At 42.6% G+C, this 21298-nt stretch overlaps 1 protein-coding gene across 7 annotated transcripts in view; it reads right to left on the bottom strand.

The window, feature by feature from the left end:
* The window catches only part of SGMS2 (sphingomyelin synthase 2), a 72815-nt gene continuing 51517 nt past the window's right edge, over positions 1-21298 (bottom strand). For 6 of the 7 annotated variants that reach the window (XM_087437754.1, XM_087437755.1, XM_087437757.1 and 3 more), the window contains 5 exons: positions 14796-15491; positions 11252-11369; positions 6464-6617; positions 1899-2065; positions 1-600 (listed from right to left, as the gene is read on the bottom strand). In XM_087437754.1, coding sequence (XP_087293880.1) covers positions 397-600; positions 1899-2065; positions 6464-6617; positions 11252-11369; positions 14796-15250 — 1098 coding nt within the window. In that variant the 5' untranslated portion in view covers positions 15251-15491 and the 3' untranslated portion in view covers positions 1-396. The remainder of the gene's footprint in view (positions 601-1898; positions 2066-6463; positions 6618-11251; positions 11370-14795; positions 15492-21298) is intronic. The other variant, XR_015553851.1, reaches the window with a different exon arrangement.

A 21298-nucleotide genomic window follows, 5' to 3' on the forward strand; every position in this document is an offset into this window, starting at 1 on the left:
CCGTATATATCCAGATATTTTATTTAAAACGTTAACAAATTCTTCTGACCTTGGAGGAAAAAAAATCCTGAAAAAATTCTGTCGCGGGCTCGGGTGGGGAAAGAGCGGGGCGAGGAGCAGCATGTCTTTTGGCACGTCTTGAACAAGCTCATGAGTCAAATCCCAGGGTGGCCTCATCACCAACGGAGGAAGAGCTGCAGGAAAATGCATCTTTCTCAGGATGAACAAAAACCAGTCAAAGGGTAATACTTCGTTCATCTTGCTAATCGTTTGCACCAAATTTGGTCCACTGCTTCATTTACCAGTCAAGTTCTCCTAAAATAAAAAGACAAAACTATACCTTTGGTTACAGCGTAAACGCTTTTGGTATCAGAGCTGGTGCCTCTGTTTTGCTCTTCAGGTAGATTTCTCATTATCTTCACCGATCTTCTGGACCCGTGAGTACTTTTTGCACGAAGATTTAAAGCAGCCAGGAGGCCAGGAGAGCGGCCAGGAAAAGCAGCAAGGAATTGAGCCTTGTACATTTTTCTCAAAAAAATAGAAGATGGGGAACCACCACGCTCGAGACAAGAAGTTAGTCTGCGAAGAGACCTTCAAGTTCTGTAAAAGGTGGGAAGAGAGTAAGATGAGATATATCTTTCATGATTTGCATCCTAATTTTTTTCTTAATTAAACTGTCATTCGTAACGTAACAGAAAGTGGAATCCGGGCCACAAGGCAGTAGTTCTTTGCACCTCTTCCCTAACTCGGACACGACTCCGTCCCAAATGCCCTTCCCTCCTCTTCCCTCTTGGTAGCTCAAGCTATTTCTTCTGCCTGCACTTCTGGGAAGAGTGGAGACTCAGGAATGGATGTGAGTTATCCAGAAGGAGCGATTCTCAGGATGTGTGAGTGGTCAGATCCATGGCCAAGGAAGATGGCAGAGGGAAAGGAGGGCTCACAATGTTGCATATTTCAGAGGAAAGAGGCAACTTTGGGTTCAGTGGCATCAGTAGACGTCTAGATGGAAGTGTAAGAAGGAAGAGGGAAACACAAGTGTGTTGTGGAAACAGGAAACAGAGCTACAAAGACAAAGAAATCTCCAAACAGGCATTTATTAGCGGACACCACTACATGCAAGTTGGATTTAGAGCCTTTGGGAATGCCGTATTTCAATCACTCACAAATTCTCCAAACATTATATGCATCAGACAATATGGCAAGACTATCCAAAGATAAGTAAGTCACGGTACACAGACTCATTCTATTACACCAAGGGCACACACCAAGGCCAGGAAAACACAGAGAAGGGGAGGAATCATTCCATCTTGGGACGAGAGGAAGAGAGCAGCAGTTAGGGAAGGCTCCCCAGAAGAGGTGGCACTGGAGCTAGCTCTTTCAGAACGAACGGGAGAAGAAACAAAGGTCATCCCGGACCAGGAGGCAGCAGAAACAAGGAAGGATGGATAAGGGAAGCCAGAGAGCACAGTATCACCAAAAGATGCCCCAGATAGAAGTTACTGATTTTGCTTGACTTGTTAAACGAGTTTTCATCTTTTCCTCAAAATGAAGTTCTTCGAGGGAAGGGAGTGTCTTCTGTGCCTGCAGCACAATGCTTCTACAGAGAGGGTTCCTAAATTTTAATTTCCCATATATGCTCCTTCAACTCTCGCATAAATAACTGAATTACTTCAACACCGTGCTCTCTATACAGCATTTTTATCCTTAAATTCATTTATATTTGTGATGTTCTTTATTTTAAGAAGCAGTAATGGACAAAAGTTGAAGTGAATTCACCTAAACCATACAATTGGGTGGCAACGGCAGTTACTCCCATTAATCTCTCTAAAACCCTGCTGTGTGAAAAGGGGTCCACTGCATTTAAAGAAATTATCCAAGGATAATTTCACGGCTCTCACCTTTTCATTGGCCATTGAATGGTACCACCAGAACAGCCGTGTTGTGATATAGTAAGCAACGATCACATCGACAGTATAGTGTTCGTGTGCTACAAGAATGCAGATGATCCCGGCGGCACTCAGCAGCCAGCAGATTAAATGGTACCACCAGAAGTGACGAGGCGAATCTGGACGGCAGAAAAATTATAGAATTAATAAGATTCCCAGAGATGAATTTAATGATTACAGTCTATCCTAACGACCTAAAGTGGAGTAATCTGGGCCCAGGAAGTCACCGGAAGGAGACAACTGATAACCCAAACGAGTCACTCTAAATGGCCCAGGATTTGCTCAGGGAGGAAGGGAGAAGGGGGACCACCAGCAGCAGGTGACAGCCATTCCCTGGGGAGGCTGGTGACACTAGATACTCCTGCCTTGCCCACTGCTAGGCTGTTCAACAAGGAAGAGAAAAGAACTGTTTCTTATTAGGTTGGTTGGAATCGGCTCAGACTGGCTCACATAAGGGACCCTACAGGAAAGAAAAACAGCAGGGGTCAAGAGAAAAAGTAGTTTTCCATGAAAATCAGGGAAATGAGAAAGCAGGAGCAATTTCAGGTCTTATATAAACTTTGATTTCTCCAGGGGGAGAAAAATGGCATTGTGGCTGGCAATATTTTGATTCTCAGCAATTTTATACTGTTAATGCCAACAGCAACTATAAAACACTCCAGTGAAAGGCTTAGAATTCTTGCCCATTCACTATGGATTCCAGCCTTCCTAGTGAGGCTCACACACTGATCAGCCCTAAGAGAGAACTGGAGCGCTCCCAGGTTAAACGTGATCCTACACCCACACCTCCCCACACCAGTTAGTGCCACGGGTATAAACAGGACCAGAGTCCATCTCTAGTTAACTTTTCTTTTCCTTGAATAACGTTTTTGTTTTTTTTTTTCCTATTTTAAAGCTTATTGGCTCACAATAAAAGTTAATCTAATAAACTAAAATTTCATATTTAAGTGTGTCTACATTTACAGTGATATTTACTTTCAAGTGTGGAAGAATCGTTGAATAGCAAAAGGATCCATTCCAGACCTTGACTTGAAATACCAAATCAGGTATCATTCAAATAAAAAATATTTTTTTGAAAAATAGCTGTTGCTCTTTTGGTCTCAAGTGGAACAGTAAGATAATAAACCTGTACTTGTATTCGAAAGGCCAATTTTCTAATTTTAAATGTGCAGCTCATTATTTCTCATTTGGTTCATCCTGCCACTAAGTTCTCATTCTCAGATAACTCATAGAATCCTAGAATTTTAAAGCTGGGAGTGGCCCTACTGTTGTAGCCTGAGGGGCTAGATCCAGTCCCATAACTGTTCTGTTAGGCTCAGAATGTTAAGAATTGAACTAGCATTTAGAAACCTGGAGATTTCACTAACTATGCATTCTCCAGCACCACAGACCTCACCCCTCCCTAAAGTCTCACACCAACTCTGCTTCCTTTGCTTATAGGTCATCTGGTATTTCCTTAAAAGTTCAAAATGTTTGGGCGAACCAAAACTATTTTTATTTATTTATCCACAAGAGGCCAAGTCAAAGCCAGTAAGGAGTAAGGAGGTGGCCTTATGGTCATTTTACTACCCATGGAATTGAAAAGGAGGTTAAGGATGGCTGGAAACACTAGCACAGCTCTCCCATAAAAATGTATCCCCATTGTGCTGCCACACTGGGATCACTGCTCATTAACTGAGAACATCGGCTGACCCAAAGAAAAGATTTAATATAAAATATTCGGGGATAGAAACAGCAAAATGGTAATCCTCTGCTCTCTCATTTTACCCACAGAGATAACATCGAGCTAAAAGATGATGACATAACACTAATAACTCACTGTCTGTGGGGGATCCTGCCCTAGTTGTCACTGAATAACAGACAACGGATTTTGTGTGGTAGCAAAGTGGGGAAAAAAAAAAGTTCTCTAGCAAGACATTTGGTACTAACTGGTAGGCTGATCTCTCCAGGATAATTTTATAAGGAACTGAGGCCCCAGTGGTAACATGTGCACAACTGTGTAAAGCCCTCTCTTTGTGGGGCTTTGTGAACCCACAAAATGATCCTGGTCCCACGTTCTCATGACTAAATTCAAATCTACTCATGACAGTGGAGCAAACAAGGAAAGAGTCCAAACCAACCAAAAGGCAGGAAAGCAAACAATACATAAGTGATGCATCTAATTCTAGAAGCTGAATGTTCAAAGAAACCACTGGAACCACTGCTTACTAAGAACAGTAACATGGTACAATTTAGAAGGTGATTGTTTTTCCTAATTGCGTAGGAAACGGGCATCACCACGGACACCCTGTTTATGCTCAGAACTGGCTCTGCAGTCGCATCTGTATTACGTGCTACAGATTCGCCATTTTATTTCTCACTGAAGACTGGAAAAAGCGGAATGCGATTTTTTCCTTGCTGCATGTAAACTTACACAATTTTAAAATCCTCAAGCCAAAAATCACATCTTGGAAAGAAAATGTGTCTACAAAGTGCATCGCCTTCATTAAAGGACAAAAATAGTCACAAGTGGCCCTGCTATGAGGTAAAAGAAAGAACCATAACGAGTAGTATACCCTGATCATGCATTAGCTGTTCTGATCAGACCACTTGGGTTTCCAAAAATCCTCAACAGCCAAGAAAGTAACAGGGTAGCCTCTGGAGTCGGCCTGCTTGAGTCTGAGTGCCCCACCCTCCAATTACCCGCTGTGGCCATGGCTGTGGCCAGGTCACTCACTGTCTCTATGCTTAAGTCTCCTCTCTGAAAAATGGGGAGAGTCTCCCCCCTGGGTGGCCACAGGATCAAATGAGCCCATTTGCATCAAGGGCTTAGAATAGTGCCTGGCACAGAGTCAGTGCTGTGTCTAGTCGTTAGCATTGTTAACATCACTTGGTCTTCAGTTATTTTATAAAACTGACTCTCAGTTTCCTGGGTGTCTTCTCTTCCTTACTTTAAGGTTTTCAACCCATAGTGGCTTCACTCTAACATGTAACTCCTCCCCGCCCTCATCCTCATCTTCTGCTCTAAGCTTCTTAGGATCCTCAGGTTAGAGAAGATCCTACAACTCAAATGCACCTCTGGACTGGGAAATGTTTGCTGTTACACACACATGGAACTTTCCTTGGCAAAAGTTAGAGTCAGAACCACACACGGTGCAAATCCTCCACCCACTCCCCACAACCAGTGACTATGTATTAGAAATGGAGTGACTGACATGTAAAGAAGAGACTATCCCCTGACACTGGGGCACAGACAGCCCTAGGTTCCTCCCCAGCACCACCTCCCAAATAGCATGAGAGTAGAAATAAGAGGAGAGGTGCAGAAGGCCGCTCTCCGCCCTAAAGTCACATATGGCCAAGGCCACACACGACACGCTGCTCCCTACTCCAAGTTCGTATTTAAAAGGAAACAACTTGAAAGCTATACAATTCTTACAAAACAAAAAGACTTGACTTCTTCTACTAGAGAGAATCCAAACTCTCTGTCATATTACCCTCAAAGCAGAACTTAAACCTAAAACCCCAGGACACCTATGGGGCAAGAATTCTCTTCTGCCCCACGGGAAGGTAAACCTTGATGGGCTAAACCCGTTTGGACTGATGACAGGCCAGGAGAGGACGGAAGAGGCAGCAGGACAGAGGAGGGACCACCTTCTGCTGGTCTCAGCAGAAAGAGCTCCTTTACAACACGCCAGGTGAGTGAAGAGAATTGAGACCAACCTCTGAAAACATGGGCATGGGGTGTGCTGGAACTAAGGATGAAGGTTAACTCAGGCCGGCTGTGCAAAATGAAGGCAGAAGCATCACCACTTCAAAAGGATTTTGAGATAATGGACCTAAATGTACAAACCTCAGAAATCTACAGGAAGGGATCTGCCAGGCAGCTAACACCAAACACGGCCGCACAACGAACAAGACATTGTTGCAGCCATGGGAGCTGCTGGGATGCACAGGGATTTCGTAGCATGGGATTAAGTGTGTAAGTACGGAAAGATGTCTATGCACAGCCTTGCCTCCTTGTTGCTTCTAAGAAGAAGATGACCAGCACTGGCAGTGTTCCTTCCATGAAGATGCCTATGAAAGCACAGGAGGCGGCTGGAAAATGATGAAATTGGAATAAAGTGGGACAAGGAAACGTTTTAAAAGGGGGAAAACATTAATTATTTGGAATGATGGAATGCAAGTTCATTCAAAGGTCATTTACATTTGGCTTTAGAGCACACCGATTCTTTTTGCAATAAACTTAACAATTGTTGTTCTTGGTTCTAACGTTAAAACAGCTTTTCCTACCTTGAGAAGTACTAACGAAGGAGGAAGACATTTCGGAGGCATGCTAAATGTTAGAGAGAAGCCAGGGCCGGCTTTAAGCCTTCAGGGCTCCAATCACATACTAGCTGAAATGATTTAACCCCCACACACGTATATCTGTCTCTTTCACTGCCATCAATTCCAACAGAATAAGGGCTCCCATCAGCTTTGGGGCCTCAGGATCCCTCCCACTACAGCAACCAATAAAGTGGGAATGAGGTATTACTTACATTCTTTGATGAACAAATACGTAAGTGTCAGCACAACTGTGTGACCACTGAAGAGGAAGTCCCCACACAAGATATGCGATCCCGTTATGGACAGTCCGCCACCGGAAATCAACCGTAGGATCCGCTGCACTTTCGCCTGGGAGTCGCCGTTGAGCTGAATGACACGAGAAGATCGGGAAGAAAACTTACAAGCTGATAAAAATCATGTTTCAGCCTAATTTTCGTGATACTTAGATTTTTTTCCTAAGAAAAAACTTGAGATTTTTTTTCTTTTTCACTTAAAAAATCAAAAAGAATCCAATGGAGAAGCTCCTCAAACTGGGTTTTATTCATCATATTGGCAAGTTTTAGTGACACGTTTTAAATTATTCAGTATGTTACTAATAATATGTTTTGGTGGTGTTGTGTCCTTGGGCAAAGCTTTTAAAAATATTAATAACCAATGATTTCACCACAGCTAAGCACTAAAACGATCAAAGCTACTTTCTTTCCTCTTTGCAGGGGGAAGTCAGGGTTTCCATGGTAATATTTGATTCAGCTGCATACCACATTACTAAGATTCCAGTGTATGCATACCTTGCGTTAAGTGGGCAGCCTATAGCTGTATTAATATCTGATCAAAACACTTAACAGTCAAAAAGGGAGCTGCAACACATTACATAATTTAAATAGGTTTGAAAATGATGGATTAGGGATGTGCTGGGAGCCTTAAAAATGACTAGCTTCGATCAGGAAAAACAACCCCCAGAGAAATAACCTGTGTGCTGGGGCAAGGGGTCAGGAGAGAGCTCCCTTGGTGAGGGTGTGGAAGGCCCTAGAAGCCATCACGATGACATAGGAAACAATGATGGGCCAGAGCAGGAGTTTGAGGCAATAATCAAAAGTTTATATCTCATTAAAATTTAAGCAAACAGGAAGGACTAGTGGGCTGAGTTGGTCAAAATGGTTGGCATGGCAAATTGCAATACTGAAATGTTAGGGGCCAGACGGAGGGCTTCAGATCAGTGTAGTTTCAAGTGAATAGGCTTTTAAGAATAAGGCTCTGCAACAGAAAATGATGGAAAGCAGGATTAGAGGGTAGGGTGAGAAAATGGAGGTTCTGAAGAAACTTGACCTTCTTCAAAAGTTTGCTTAGGGCAGGCCCAGGTGACAGAAACCAAGAGAACATATGTATTCTATCAGGAGTTGACAGTCCTTAAGCCAAACATGCCGAGTAACAGGTGATCCTGTCCTGAAGAGACAGAAGGTAGAGGGCAGTCCAGGATCCACACCGAGGGAGAGGACTGCTGACAGCTACAGGTCACCCCAGGGAACCCCAGGAAGGATGGGCTGCAGACTCCACACACTAGTGCGATGTGCCCTGGACATGGAGGACAAGACTCCAGCCTGTGCTTCACCAGACCAACCACAGCCCTCCAGGAATTTCTTGTCACGCGGTTGGTACAAACAACCGTCCACACTGAGATCAGACAGAAAGGTACACACTCTGCCCAGCCACCGTGTTCCGGGTTCAAAGGACACATTATTCTTCATTCCAAACCACCGTAATGTTTTATTCACTCACCCATCCTGACTCAATACTGTCATTTTCTAAGGGCAGAAACACTTAAAGCCGTCAGTCCCTTTACTCGGGGTGACATGGAGCAAAGGTATAAACGGGGAGCTACGCTGAGCCACACACTCTCTCCTCCCCTCTGTCAGCAGGGCTGCTGAGTGGAGACCTCTGACAGCCGCTGATGCCACCTCCAGGACTCGCTCCATTCCTCCATCTGCCCCCGCTGTCCTGAGACGTCAGCTCACGCTCAGCACATGCTCAGCACAACCTCAAGGGAGGAGGCAAAGAGGAGGGTAGAAAGAAAGCTGAGGAAGAGGGATAACAGTGAGAGTCAGGATTAACAGATTGTTTCCTGCTTCTGTTCTAGTTCACTGGGACCCTACACACACTCCTGTCACTCTCATCCTATTAACTCCCTCCCTCTTCAGACACCATTCCATGCCATTACTGGACACAGAATTGCAGACGCAGAAGAGCAGGAGGAGAAACATCAGTCACAGGAGCCAAAGCAGACAGGGCGTGGTGCTCTCAGGGTTCCTCAAACTGCGGCCTCCACACCCCAGTTCCCAGGAGAGGAAATCAGGTACAAGAGAGCCCAACTTGGCTGCTGTCAAACCAGAAGCCACACCATCCACACTGGGCCTTTGAACAAGAAGAGAAGGCCTTGGGACATCGGTGGCCAGGGTGAGAGGCAAGCTCTTTCAGGGAAGGGACGCAGCAATGCCCGCCCAACATTCCCAAATGTGGCGAAATGGGTTTGAGAAGCCATTTCATGGGAGTCTTAACAACTGCGCCAAAATTTAAACACGCTTTTCAGAACACAAATTTTGTGACTGCGAGCCAAAGCTGGGGCTGGGGGCTTCAAGCAAACCATAAGCAGAGGACCTAAAGTGAACCACGGGACAGATACGGGAGGAGGCAGTTGAAAAACTGAAAGCAAGGATTTCACCAGGGACCTGTCCCTGCGATGGCTCTTGCGGCGACCACATCCAGGGAGGGCAAGTTGAATTAGGCATCCTTGACCAGATCCAACGCCCTCCCACAGCGAGTGGTTGCGGTATACACACGCCGTCATTGCTCATAGTCACGAAGGGCCTTCTAAGAGTCAGCAACAAAGGCGACGAGTGAATTGTCTAACAGCCTATAACCACAGCAATCGAAGGAGCACTCAAAGCCCGCAGCTGAACCGCACTGAGAGCGCAGTTCTGACTGCTGTAACACCTCGTCACCTCTAGTCACACAGAGTGATCTGTGTTTGTTTTACTGAACCACGGTGCAGCACCTACAGCCTACTTCTGCTTCAGGAAGAATCTTGACAACTGAACACGGGCACTGATTGGTAAGGATGCTACCAGAGCTTCCGCTGTGAGTATTTGTAGCTTGGTTATCCCGGGCTACGTTTACTCATGTGGCTTCTGAAAATTGCAACTCTTCCACAGAGGATGATCTTTAATTTACTTTCTTTCTGTAATCATAGCAATCCATCCCTAAAAACCTCATCCATTACTAGGATGGGCTTGCCTTCTTTTCTGTGGCCATTTCTTCATTCAACTCATTGCAATAACCCCTTAGAAGTGTTTATTATGCTTCTGAACGTCTCCCATGCCTTAAATGGGTTTCACTAAAAATAAGCCAATGTTCAAATTTGATATGTACACTGTTTTAATTACAGATACCTTCTGCTTTGATGGCTTTGGGAAATTACAGCTTCTCCAAACCACACCTATATTTGGTGAGAGACTGTCAACTTCTTCAAAGTGACTCTATTTCTCCTTCCACCTTCGACATCTGTCTAGTGTTCAGTAAAATGTTAGACTTCATTCCCTTGTCCAGAAAGCACATGATTTGTTAGTTTCCTTTTCTATATACCAGGGCACACTGAGGTCTAAGATGATTAACAGCTCTCTCGAGAAATGACTCTACCTGGAGAAACTATAATCCTGCTTATGACAGTTTCAGTATCTATTCTCACAGCAAAAGGCCACTCTGTCTTTTCAATTGCTAAAAACTTCGGGGTCATCCTTGACTTCTTTCTCTTAAACCCAAGTCCAATTTATTAGCACGTCTTATTGGCCCTACTTTCAAAATGCATCCTGAGTTGAACAACATCTCACTTCCACTGCCACCACCAAGGTTCAAGTTACTACAGTGGGCCACAGGGCCCTATGGGATCTGTGGCTGCACCTCCTTGAACCTTCACAACTCTTCTCGGCCACACTGGCCTCCTGCTCTTCCTTGAACCCACTGTGACGAAGCTGCTTTCTTACCCTGGAGCTCTCACCCCGTCCACATAGCTCAGCCCTCATCTTGGTTCCTGCCCAGATGCTTTCTTATTAAAGAAGACTTTCTGACCTCGCCGTAAGAGAGCACCTGCCCTCAGAGTCCCTTTCCCCTCACTCAGCTTTCCTGTTCTTCATCTGATAGCTGCCTGACTTACGCCACGTGACAAGCTATGAATTTATTTATCAGCTGTCATCCCTCAATAGACCATAAGCTCTAGGAGGAGGACTTTGTTTTAGTCACTGCTATTCCTACAGTGCCTGGTACATAACAGGAGCTTAATACCTGTAGAATGAATGCATGAATGAGTAAGTGAGAGGGCAAAAAAGCAAAGACTCAAACACCCCATCGTAACTCACAGTAGAAAATGAATTTTTTTATGGACAAAGACATATATTTTATGAATATGTTTTAATTTCTTGCCAAAAAATCTAAAGAAAAACACAATATGCTAGATTACAGTTAACACATATGCAAATGTCTAGAAGAATATATAGCCAGCCCTGGCGGTCTAGTGGTTAAGAGTGGGCACTCTGGGGTTCATTTCCAGATCAGGGAACCACACCACCCATCTGTGGTTGTCACACTGTGGGGGCTGCCTGTTGCTGTGATGCTGACAGCTGCGCCACCAGGATTTCAGATACCACCAAGGTCACCTGTGGTGGACAGGTTTCAGTGGGAGCTTCCAGACTAGACAAACTAGGAAGAAGGACCTGGACCACTTCCACAAAACCTGGCCCTGAAAACCATATGAATAGCAGCAGAGCATTGTCTGATACAGCGCCGGAACGTGAGAGGATGGCACGGAAAGATCAGGCAGGGTTCCCTGCACTGTGCACAGGGCGGTGAGAGTCCACTCGATGGCACCAACAACAACTAGAGCGTATACTAGAGAGCAGGTGTCCAGTCACCATTGGCTTGGTTTCCTCTAATCAGTGATCAGAGGTGCTTACCTTTGGAGCACACTGGAAATGCATTCCGGGCACAGGTAGAGTGGTGACATACATGGTGATACAGCGATACAGGTATAAAGTCCCAATGATAAAAAAGAATCTGCGCCCCACTATTGACCTAAAGGAGAAACAGGGACAGGGACAAACAAGTTTACTGCTTGTTTCTGCTCCTAATGCAATAGTCAGCAATGTTTAACAGAATAGAGAATGATTAATACCGAATGACATTAACAGACCATAGTTTCACAGTTCAAAGCGTGTTTGTGAGCTGCCTACCCCCACAATCCCATGGAGAGGTTGCACGGCTGTTTTCAGAAACAACGATTCCCATACTGCAATGAATGCGGGTGGGCTAGGGCCTAAAAGGAACGAGTCTGTAGGGTGGGGAGTGAAAGCAGCCTAAGGTTTCTAAATAACCACCCCTCCTAAAAAGGCACTCCTTGCCAGAGAATTCACTGAACCGCTCGACGTTGTCAGTCAACTCGCTGCACTCATAAAACCCTCTCTCAATAACACGTCAAAGGATTAATCGAGCGCGGTCACAGAGGAATTCACTAGTGAGCGAAGGTGAGATTACGTCATTGGACACACAAGGAAATGGGATGGTGCATTTAACCACAGTTATATAAGCAAGGTTTATTTGAGGACCATCCAAAAGTATTCTGACAACCTGGCCATGAACTATTTTGTCTATGATAAATAGATTTTTCAGAGAATTATATTCCAAAGAATGTCCAAAGTGTCCTCGTGCATTTAAAGACATTTAATAGTGAGGCTGTAAACTGATTAGTTCACCCTTATTTTATTCAATCTTTATCAAAAAAGGCAAAAACAAAATCCCACAAGTCCTTCTTCACTTTCTATTTTTGGGTGGAGATAGTTGTCTTGGCTAACGTTAGTCCCTGTTCTTCACCCCTGAGGCCTCAGACTAAGGCAGCGGTTCTCAGGGGCTGACTCTGAGCACACTGTCCTCGAAGTGTGGGGAGGGCTCTGCCCATGTGCACCACTGCTCATGGTGCCCTGAAGGGGCATCAGGGTCGGGCGTGTCCTCACTCTCAGCTGAAGATGACAACTCCTTTTCTGTTTTGGAGTTAAGGGGCGAGCCTATGAACTCCAGGCTCTGGGGATTGAGAGGAGAGTGGGATCCATGAAGCCCCTGGATTACTAGCTGTAACTTCCCTAACACATAAACTATACCACTCCAGGTCACCTGTTTTCAAAGCTCTCAAACTTTCAAAACTAGTACTGATCAAAGACTTCTGGTAGAACAGGCAGTTTCAGGCATGTGGCATATTTTAAGTTTTCTCCAAGACTGTGGTCTGACATGGATTGAGGTCTACTTCAGGCAACTGCTGGGACTTCTAACTTAAAGAATTATGTACAAGTGTAATTTTAGCTGCCTGCCTCCAGTAGCTATTTTAAGAAGATTCCAGGGTTTCTGGGGTCAAAATATACAGAGGGACACCACCTAGACTAGCAGATGAAAGCATTTATTTATTGTAAGGCATTCCTTTCAAAGGCTTGCTGTTCTAGCTCTGCCTTTTCTAGAACTGAAAAGGAACAGGTGATCAACAGTGCTGAGTCTCTCCATTTGGTTCAGTGGAAAACAACTCACCCTTGATTCGACCCCAGGCCCCAAAGGAGCGTTGACTTGTGCTCCATGCTGTTACCCAAGGTGAAAGCGCAAGTAGGAATTATTATGAGCCAACTCCATTCATTCCAGCACTCCGAGCTTGGCTGTACTCAGAGCAGAAAATTAACTTCGAAGGCGAAACATGCACTCTGCAGCCTTATTTAGAAAAATAACCACTGCTGATGAATTTTTTTTTTTCCATAGCTTTGAAGGTGCTTTTAAGAGAGCAAGTAGGATTTCTCTGTCAGCTGAGATGTTCAAAACAGGTTATAAAAATTACTCCACTAGTTACTAAAATATAGATCTAGTCCTACCTCAAAAGTAAAAAGGAAAATTAGTGTGATCTCCCCAACAATTTTTTGATGACAGGTTGTGTGGCCAGCTGCGTGACCACAAGTTCTGACACGGTGAAATCTCAGGCGGCAGTGGACAGGCAGTTAACTGCAACTCTCCAGATGAAGATTCAAATAACCTGAGACTGTCGGCGGGAAGCAGCCACTCACCAGACCCTGGGAAATTTCTTTTTTCACACACATGTGAATAAAACGTTGCTCTAAATTAAAGGAGAAAGCAAAGTCTTTGGCCCAAGCAGGCTCTCTTATACTCAGTGTCAATTCCAGACACTAAAAAGAAAAATGCTCAAGTTCAGCAAATATATTTTCTGCTTTTAGCCGAAAGCATGCCGTAACTAACAACTTTAGCAGCAGAAAGTTCCTCTACTAAGTAAAAGACAATTGACAGCTGTGTCTTTTACTTACACCTATTAAGGAAAATGCTGAAGGATGACTTGAGTTTGTGGAATAAGTTTTCAAAACTGCAAACTTGCGTTTGGGGAACTCTTTAGCAAACATAAATTGAATCCATCTAATCTCAAAGCGACAAGCAACTGAAAGAACAACAGCATAAATTCTCTCTTCTAGAAACGATCTTGTGGCGTTAATACTGAAATCCCATTTGACTCTGAATTTTTGAATTGTATTGACTAAGCATACGTTACATTTTCAAAAGCCTCATTTTACGGGCAATGTTTTGATCAAACATATTTTAGTGATTTAATTACTAGAATCTAAGTAGAGAAAGAACATTTGAATGATGAGTGAGATAAAAAGAGGAACTGTGGGGCCTTATCTTTATGGACCAGCACTCAGAATTCACAGGGAAGCAAAAATAACCACTTCAGAGCTATGTCCTATTTTTACGTGTCTTCAAAGCCAAAGTGCCTGCCTTCCTACTTTCTGATTCCTGCTGTTCCAACGGGGAGACGGAAGCCAGTGGACTGAGAGCTCCTTTGTGGTGCCACAGGGAAACCAGACAGCACATTTACTTTAGAAATCTGACACCCAAGACACATGGATCCATGTCTAAATTCAGTTTCTTAAACAAACTCTGGCGACTGGATTGCCAATAGGCAAAAGGAAAAGAAATGTAAAATTGGAGAACTCCTGAACAGGAGTGAACTGAACCCATGCTACTGACAATGGACCCACGTAGTCAGCATGTTATGAGCAATGGAGGAACAAGCTTCCCAGCCGACTCCTTCCCCAGCTGTCAAGAGCCTACAATAACACAAGCATGAGAAGTGAAGGTTACTCCTTTCCCTGCCTCCTGATTTATCATACAAATACCACAGCGCCAAGCTGCTTGAAATCAGGAACTGCACCTTCAATTCATAAACTCTGAATCACGTGCCACAGCACTTCCATACTTTCCTACATAGCTGCCCAGTAAACACTTCTCAAATAGTGTCTGGATTTGCTGAACGTGGTAGATCTTTCTATTGCTTCCTTTCATGAGATGCCTGGGTAAGGCTGAATTTACCAGATAAAACCAAGAAAGATCATTTCAACGACATATCTTCTCACTTAAATACAAACTAATGGCAAACCCAAGCAACACATGAGACCTACTTACTTGTATCTCAGAAACAGCCACTGGGTGATCCATAATCCAACTAATATAATTCCATTTATTTCTGATACAGAAAATGCCCATTTCACCCGATCAATGTAATCAAAAAACTTGTCTGGGAGTGGAGGGCTGAGCTCCTTGGGAGGGACCCTCTCGTGTACAACTGTGATCATGACGGTTGTCAGGACGAGGTTGAAAAGTGCGTACACGAAGGCAATGCCCGTTTTCCACCACTCGAGGGGAAATTTGTTCCTCGAGTCATTGGGCATAGCAATTTGGATGTAGTCTGGGTACTTTTTGGTGCCCTTTCGCAATCCATTGGATAAGCTCTTAGGTTTACTGTTGCCATTTTTGTTTTCTTCTTCAACAGGTTCGGCAGGTCTCGTGTAAGTGTTTGCAGGATCGTTGGTTTGATTTTCCATGTGTTCTTCAAGTTTTGCTGTCTCTATGATATCCATTGTCCTCGGTCTTCAGATCAAAAGGGAGATGGAAAAGTTCTTGTTCTTTGTGGAAACTTAACTTTTCTTAATCCTTCAATTTCCAAGATCAACATGGACTCTTACAGCCGATTCTGTTTCCGAGCACACATGGAGAAGGTGGCCATCTGATTACTGTTCCTCCTATGCAGCTCTGCTGTACATTCGCCACTTTCAGGAAAGCAAGCCAATTCTCTTTCCCCAAAAGATGTTACTATCCCACCTGTAAAAACAAAACGAAAGTCTGTTCAGAAATTGTGCTTGTCCAACCGCCAACCACCCAAAACAAAACATTATCAAAATAAGGAAACAAATACCAAAGCCATTTGCTTTATAAATACATCGTCAGAACATAGTTAAAGCTGCTGAGATGGAGTTTATTTATAAAATATTGAATTGTTTTATCCTGGCATTCCTCTCTTTTTGAGCTGGAGTTGGTATAAATAGGAACATTTTAATAATCAATTCCTTTTAAGTTTCTTTAACTAGAAGTTAGGACCCAACATTGCAAACACTGCATCAGACACTATTCCTTGTTGCTAACCATGAAGTCATAATAAGCCAGAACCTCCCCCAGAGAGCACATCATCCCTTCCCAAGCCTGCATCTTTTCTAGGAACCTTAAAGAAAGAAGAAAAAGCTGTGATGAGCTGCTTACACACATTGAATAATTGTTATTCTCTGCATTTGTCAAAATAGTCAACTTTCTGTTTTCTTATTAAAAAACTGGAGTCTCTTTAAGCGACCACTTTCAAGAACTGATTTAAGAACTACACATTCAAGATATTTCCAATGGCACTGCATCAGTTTATCCTTTTATATTCAGAGAGGCACATCATACAGAAGGAAAGCTGACAGCCTGCAAAATAACACAGTAAAAAGATATACAAAGCCTTTGCTATGTCTCATTTAGGTAACACATTCTATCCCTTACTTGCAGGATAAAATAATTTACTACAACTGACAAGGGTGATTAGTAGCTAACAACATTTATGATGCAGCCACCGCAACTGCTACCAAACAATACAAACTGGCACCCAGCGGCCCAGCTCGGGGCACTTACCCACCACGACACTGACAAGCAAAGGGTGCCTTCAGCCTCAGCTCCACAGGCTCCAAAGAGCAAAGACCTCTTCACAACAGAGGGCCAGCACCAACTCTTTTATACTTGCTAGCAACACGGCCCCAGCTGTTCTCAATTTAGGAAAGCGGGTATTTTAGTCCCACTACAGAGCCCAGCCACCTGAAGAGGTTTTCAAACCTCGTAATTAGTCCCCACCCAGAGTACACTGCACAATTTAAGCATAATCCTTTGCATTTCAAAGCCTTCCTTTCAGTAACTTCAAGAAAAAATAAGGAGGAGGAAAAACTCAAAGTGGTGACAGCTAAGCCTTTTTTGATGAAAGAAAAAAGTTAACATGGCACAGTCAATATGAACAGGCGATATTTGTTGACAGTGGTGGATGGCAAATACATCAACCACAAGTGTTTATTGTGCACTCAATGCCCCAGCGCTGAGGGATACACGGGGGCAATTAACTAAAAGGAGTTAAAACCAAAAATACACCGACCTGAAAGTTCACCCAAAGAGCTTGCCGTCTAACTGAAGAGAGAACTAGAATGACCAAATGGCATATTGTAAAAGGAAGAAGGAGGCGAGCACCAGAAAGGAACGTAGCTTTAGACGCATCCCTGCTCCCTGACGAGATGCGTCCACTTCTCGGGAAGCGGAAGCAAGAGGACAGCGAGCCTGGCAGAGAAACGGAGGCTGGCTGGAGGATGGAGACCGGCTAAGAGGCATTCCTGAAGATTTTGGACACCTCAGCCTTCTCTTGTCCCTCTGAAAAGCCCCCAGCTACTAAAACATCAGAGCAGGATGAGGACGGAGCAGCGCCCTCTCTGTAAAACAGGACCAATGGGTTTCTCCAGGACCCCAACAACAACGTTGTGGGAAGAGTAAGCATAATGAAGAGGTGCTCCGGGAAGATATTTTCAAAAACAAACCTTCCACACCCTGGATTACCACTTCTAATGGAGGCACCAAAGCACTAACTTGGCCATTGCCTTCTCTCTTCTCCAGCTCCAGGCTAGCCCACTCATGGCATCCCGCCAAACTCTCAGCCCAACTCCCTCCAACTCTATTCCTCCACATCAGCTCCGAGCCTGGTGTTCGTATGTGAAAGAAGCTGGTGACTTTGAAACCCAGGTCCACCAGTGGACACACAGATGGTCTTTATAAGGTAGCTACTCAGTTCTAGAACACAGAATGTAGAACAGAAGAAAATACAATTAGTTACCTTTTTCTTTTCTAAGAGGAAGCACTCAGTCACCCACCTCATGGGACAACTGTGAGAATGACTGAAATAATTAATCATGAAGAGTGTTGTACTCCCAGGGGTAAGAGCACTCTGTGAGTGCAAAGCCTGTGTATCGTCACTAGTGGCTGAGTTGATATTTTCCTTGGGATTTCATTAAGAAGATTAAATATACAAAGCACATTCATCATGTGTCAACAATCTTGAGATGCAATGTTTGTCATCAAGGTGATGATTACAACATACCCATTCCTATGCTGATCCTTTCCTACCAGTAAGTGTCTGGGAAAGTGACAAAAGCCACAACAGTTCCTCTTGATGGACGGCAATCCCATTAGTTTGTCTGTTTAGGGTTCTGTGCCAGAGCACAAAGCAGAGGAAGAGCTTTCCAAGTCCTCTCACATTGCAAAATACTGGAAGTTAACCTAGATGATATTTAAAAAGTTAAAGATCTCTACAGACTAATCTTCCTTTTGAAGGCAAGCACAAAACTCTGAAACTTTTAGTATACTGATGTTTTGTTAGTATTTTTTTTTAGAACTAAATATGATTTATTCCAGAAATGCAAGGTTTCAAATTAGAAAATTATTGTAATAAAATACAAACATATAAAAAGAAATGATATGATCATCTTGAGTGAAGTCAAAAAGGCATTTGATAAAATTCAGCATCCACCTGGACTGCTGGGAGAGGGAGTACTCAATGGCAGGAACAGAGGTATATACAGCTATGCTCTTTCAATGCCAATAGCACATCGTAGCTGTGTAGTGTGTGTTTTAACATCTAGAGGAAAAGTCCTCCACGGCTGCTCCTCTCTTCATCCCTTGTCAAGGGAGCTTGACAAGAAAACACATCATTCTGCTTCTGTGTTATTTCCACCACCTCTATTATACCATAAAGGATTTGATATTACCATATTAATATAACATTTGTCACTTTCTCTTAATAATCCCAACAGAATTTTTCCCCTAATTTTATGAAATGATTCTAAGGTTCCCCTGGGAGTCAAATGGGAGCAGCAGTAGGTTTGCCCCGATAGACGTTAACCCACACTACATAACTGACACTGGGGTAATGCCAGCCAGTTATTCCACTCTGTGAGTTTATCCAAAGGAAATAAGGATGTACACAAAATATTTCTACAAGTATACTTTCAACATAGTTATTTATAAGAGAAAATTGGAAACAGCCTAATATCCAACAACAGGGGATTAGTTAAATTATAATTATTATAATTAGATAAATTATGGTTGTCTTAATATTACAAAATACGGTTTTGATATAGTGACTGCAAAACTGTGAGACAAGGATATAAATACTACATAAGAAGGATGCAGGATCCAATTAAGTTCACACCTAGATCTTAATAGGAGATGCAGAATCTCAATCATTCACATCAGAGGTGATGGTTTACGAAAAATGGGACAGGGGCCACTCGGCAGATATTCAAGGCTATAGGAAATGTCCAAGTGTGACTTACGACCCACCCCATGAGGCTCCCACGGCAGTTCTGACTCAAGGTTCACTGATCACATCCTGCAGAGGAGACTGAGCAAAGACAGGAGCTCCAGGCCAAGGGCTTCGAAATGCTCTGCTAAATTTCTATGTTGGCCTGGTTGTGCATTTGAAGTAGATAAGAAGATAAGATGTATTGACTGTGTAAATACAGTTTAAAAATAAAGGAAACTTATCTAAGTTTATATATGGGTTGTACTATTTAAAAAGACGTAATCTGTTGAAGACAGAAGTTAAACATTGAATGAAAGAAAATGTATTTAAAATATTTACAAATTGGAATTATGAATAAAAGAGATTTATATGGTGTTCAAAGGCTTAAGAAAAACTAAGTCTTGAAACAGAACTGAATTGAATATCTATGGAAACAAAGAGCTGATGAGTTTCTTAACAGACAGAAAATCTATCTCAGACCTTAACAAAGAAAACCCAGTTGTCACCACAAAGCCATTAAAAAGTCAAGTTGTTGAATAAAACAGCCACAATGTTATAGTTCTCAGCAAATGTTACTTATGTGCCAGGTACTGTGTATTTTCTAATTAATCCTCATAACAACCCTAGGAAATATTTTAAAGAAAAGAAACTGCAATAAAGTGAGATGCCCAAGGTCAGACAGGTACGAAGTGGCAGAGCCCAGATTTGAACCAGGAATCGGACCTCAGGAGCCCATGTTCTTAATGCCACACCACCACCTCTAGTGCCATTATACGTCAGAGGTCAACAATATAGTCAGTGAAAAAGATTAAGAGACAATCAATTATGAGCTTTTTTAAAAAGAGAGATATATAAATACATAGGAAAGTCCTCCAGATAACATTACAGGCATTTTTAAATCTTTGTAATTTTGCAAAAAGTAATATAAACTTAGAAAAAATTTAATATAGAATTCACATCTCTTATGGGGAAGGGGGAAGCAGCCTGTTAAATATTCCCTGTTACCCATATCTGCCATTTAATTATAGTTACTGTTACTAATAAACCACCATATCAAATTTATAATATAGGTATATCTCTATGTTAACAGGATCCAGTTTAGCTAAGAAATTTCGTGCCTACAAAGTTTCTTCGAGACCAAGACATCTCAGCTTTTCCTTTTTAACAGTCTTAGAGCTTAACTTGCTTGTAAAAATTTTCCCACCTAAAATGGGTAGGTATTAACATGCTTATGGATACAAGGGCGCCTTGTGAGTCATGGGCTTCTATTTCAGAAGCATCCACAAAATTTGCTAAATATTTTTACCAACAAGTTCTTGAAAACTGAAAAGGAGATCCACTGATTACTAAAAAATTACCATGGATATTTGTAAAATATTTTCCCAATAAAACATGGAAATAAGTCGTTGTCAGATGATTAAAGGTCCCACATCTGTATAGGTATGATAGATCTAAATTAGGGAGATGAGCAGGCTTATAAGGTAACTTGGTGACACTATTCTGAAAATGGATTGGGGAAAAAAATTTTTTTTAATGTAAAAGAATTGAAAAAGCAGCTACCAATGACTACTTCTGAACTTTGGGGGATATGCTTGGGTAGAGAATAAACGTTTTGATTTCTGGTACTTATTTACTATCCCGTGTTAAGGTAGATTGGACAACTTCAGTTCTGCATCCAGTTGTTCTGAGAGAAAGATACAGCTTATCAACAGTGGTTGCCTGGGGCTGCTGGTGGGAATGGAGAGTGACTGCAAATAGGCTGGAAGTTTCTTTTTGGGGTGATGGAAATGTTCTAAATTAGGTAGTGATGATGTTTGCACAATTCTGCAAATTTACTAAAAATTATTTAACTGTACCCTTAAAACAAATGAATTTTATAGGATATAAGTTATAACTCAATTAAGCTGTTTTACAAAAAAAAAGCTATAGCCCATTGAGATACATAGTTTCTAAATAATTAGAAAACCAGGGAATATCCTATGCTCTGTTATGATTTTCCAGGCTCACTTATCCCTGTACAGTGTTGTACTTACCAGCTGGGCGCTTCTTTAGCAGTGATTCTGAAGTAACACACATTTCTAAGTTTTTTTTACAGATAAGATCAAGAACCAGCCAATAAAAAGCAAACTGTTTAACAAAATTTGTGTTAAGCTGTGCCCCAAAAACAAACTTGTAACTAAATATGACAAAAAACAAATGGATTTTCTAAAAGAATTTATCAAAATTTACTATGAGTTGGATTAAAAGTAAGAAAAGATCTGTTTTC

The sequence above is a fragment of the Ceratotherium simum genome, chromosome 12 (assembly GCF_057802395.1).
Source record: "Ceratotherium simum simum isolate JZ-2026a chromosome 12, ASM5780239v1, whole genome shotgun sequence".
In the NCBI taxonomy this organism is placed as follows: Eukaryota; Metazoa; Chordata; class Mammalia; order Perissodactyla; family Rhinocerotidae; genus Ceratotherium; species Ceratotherium simum.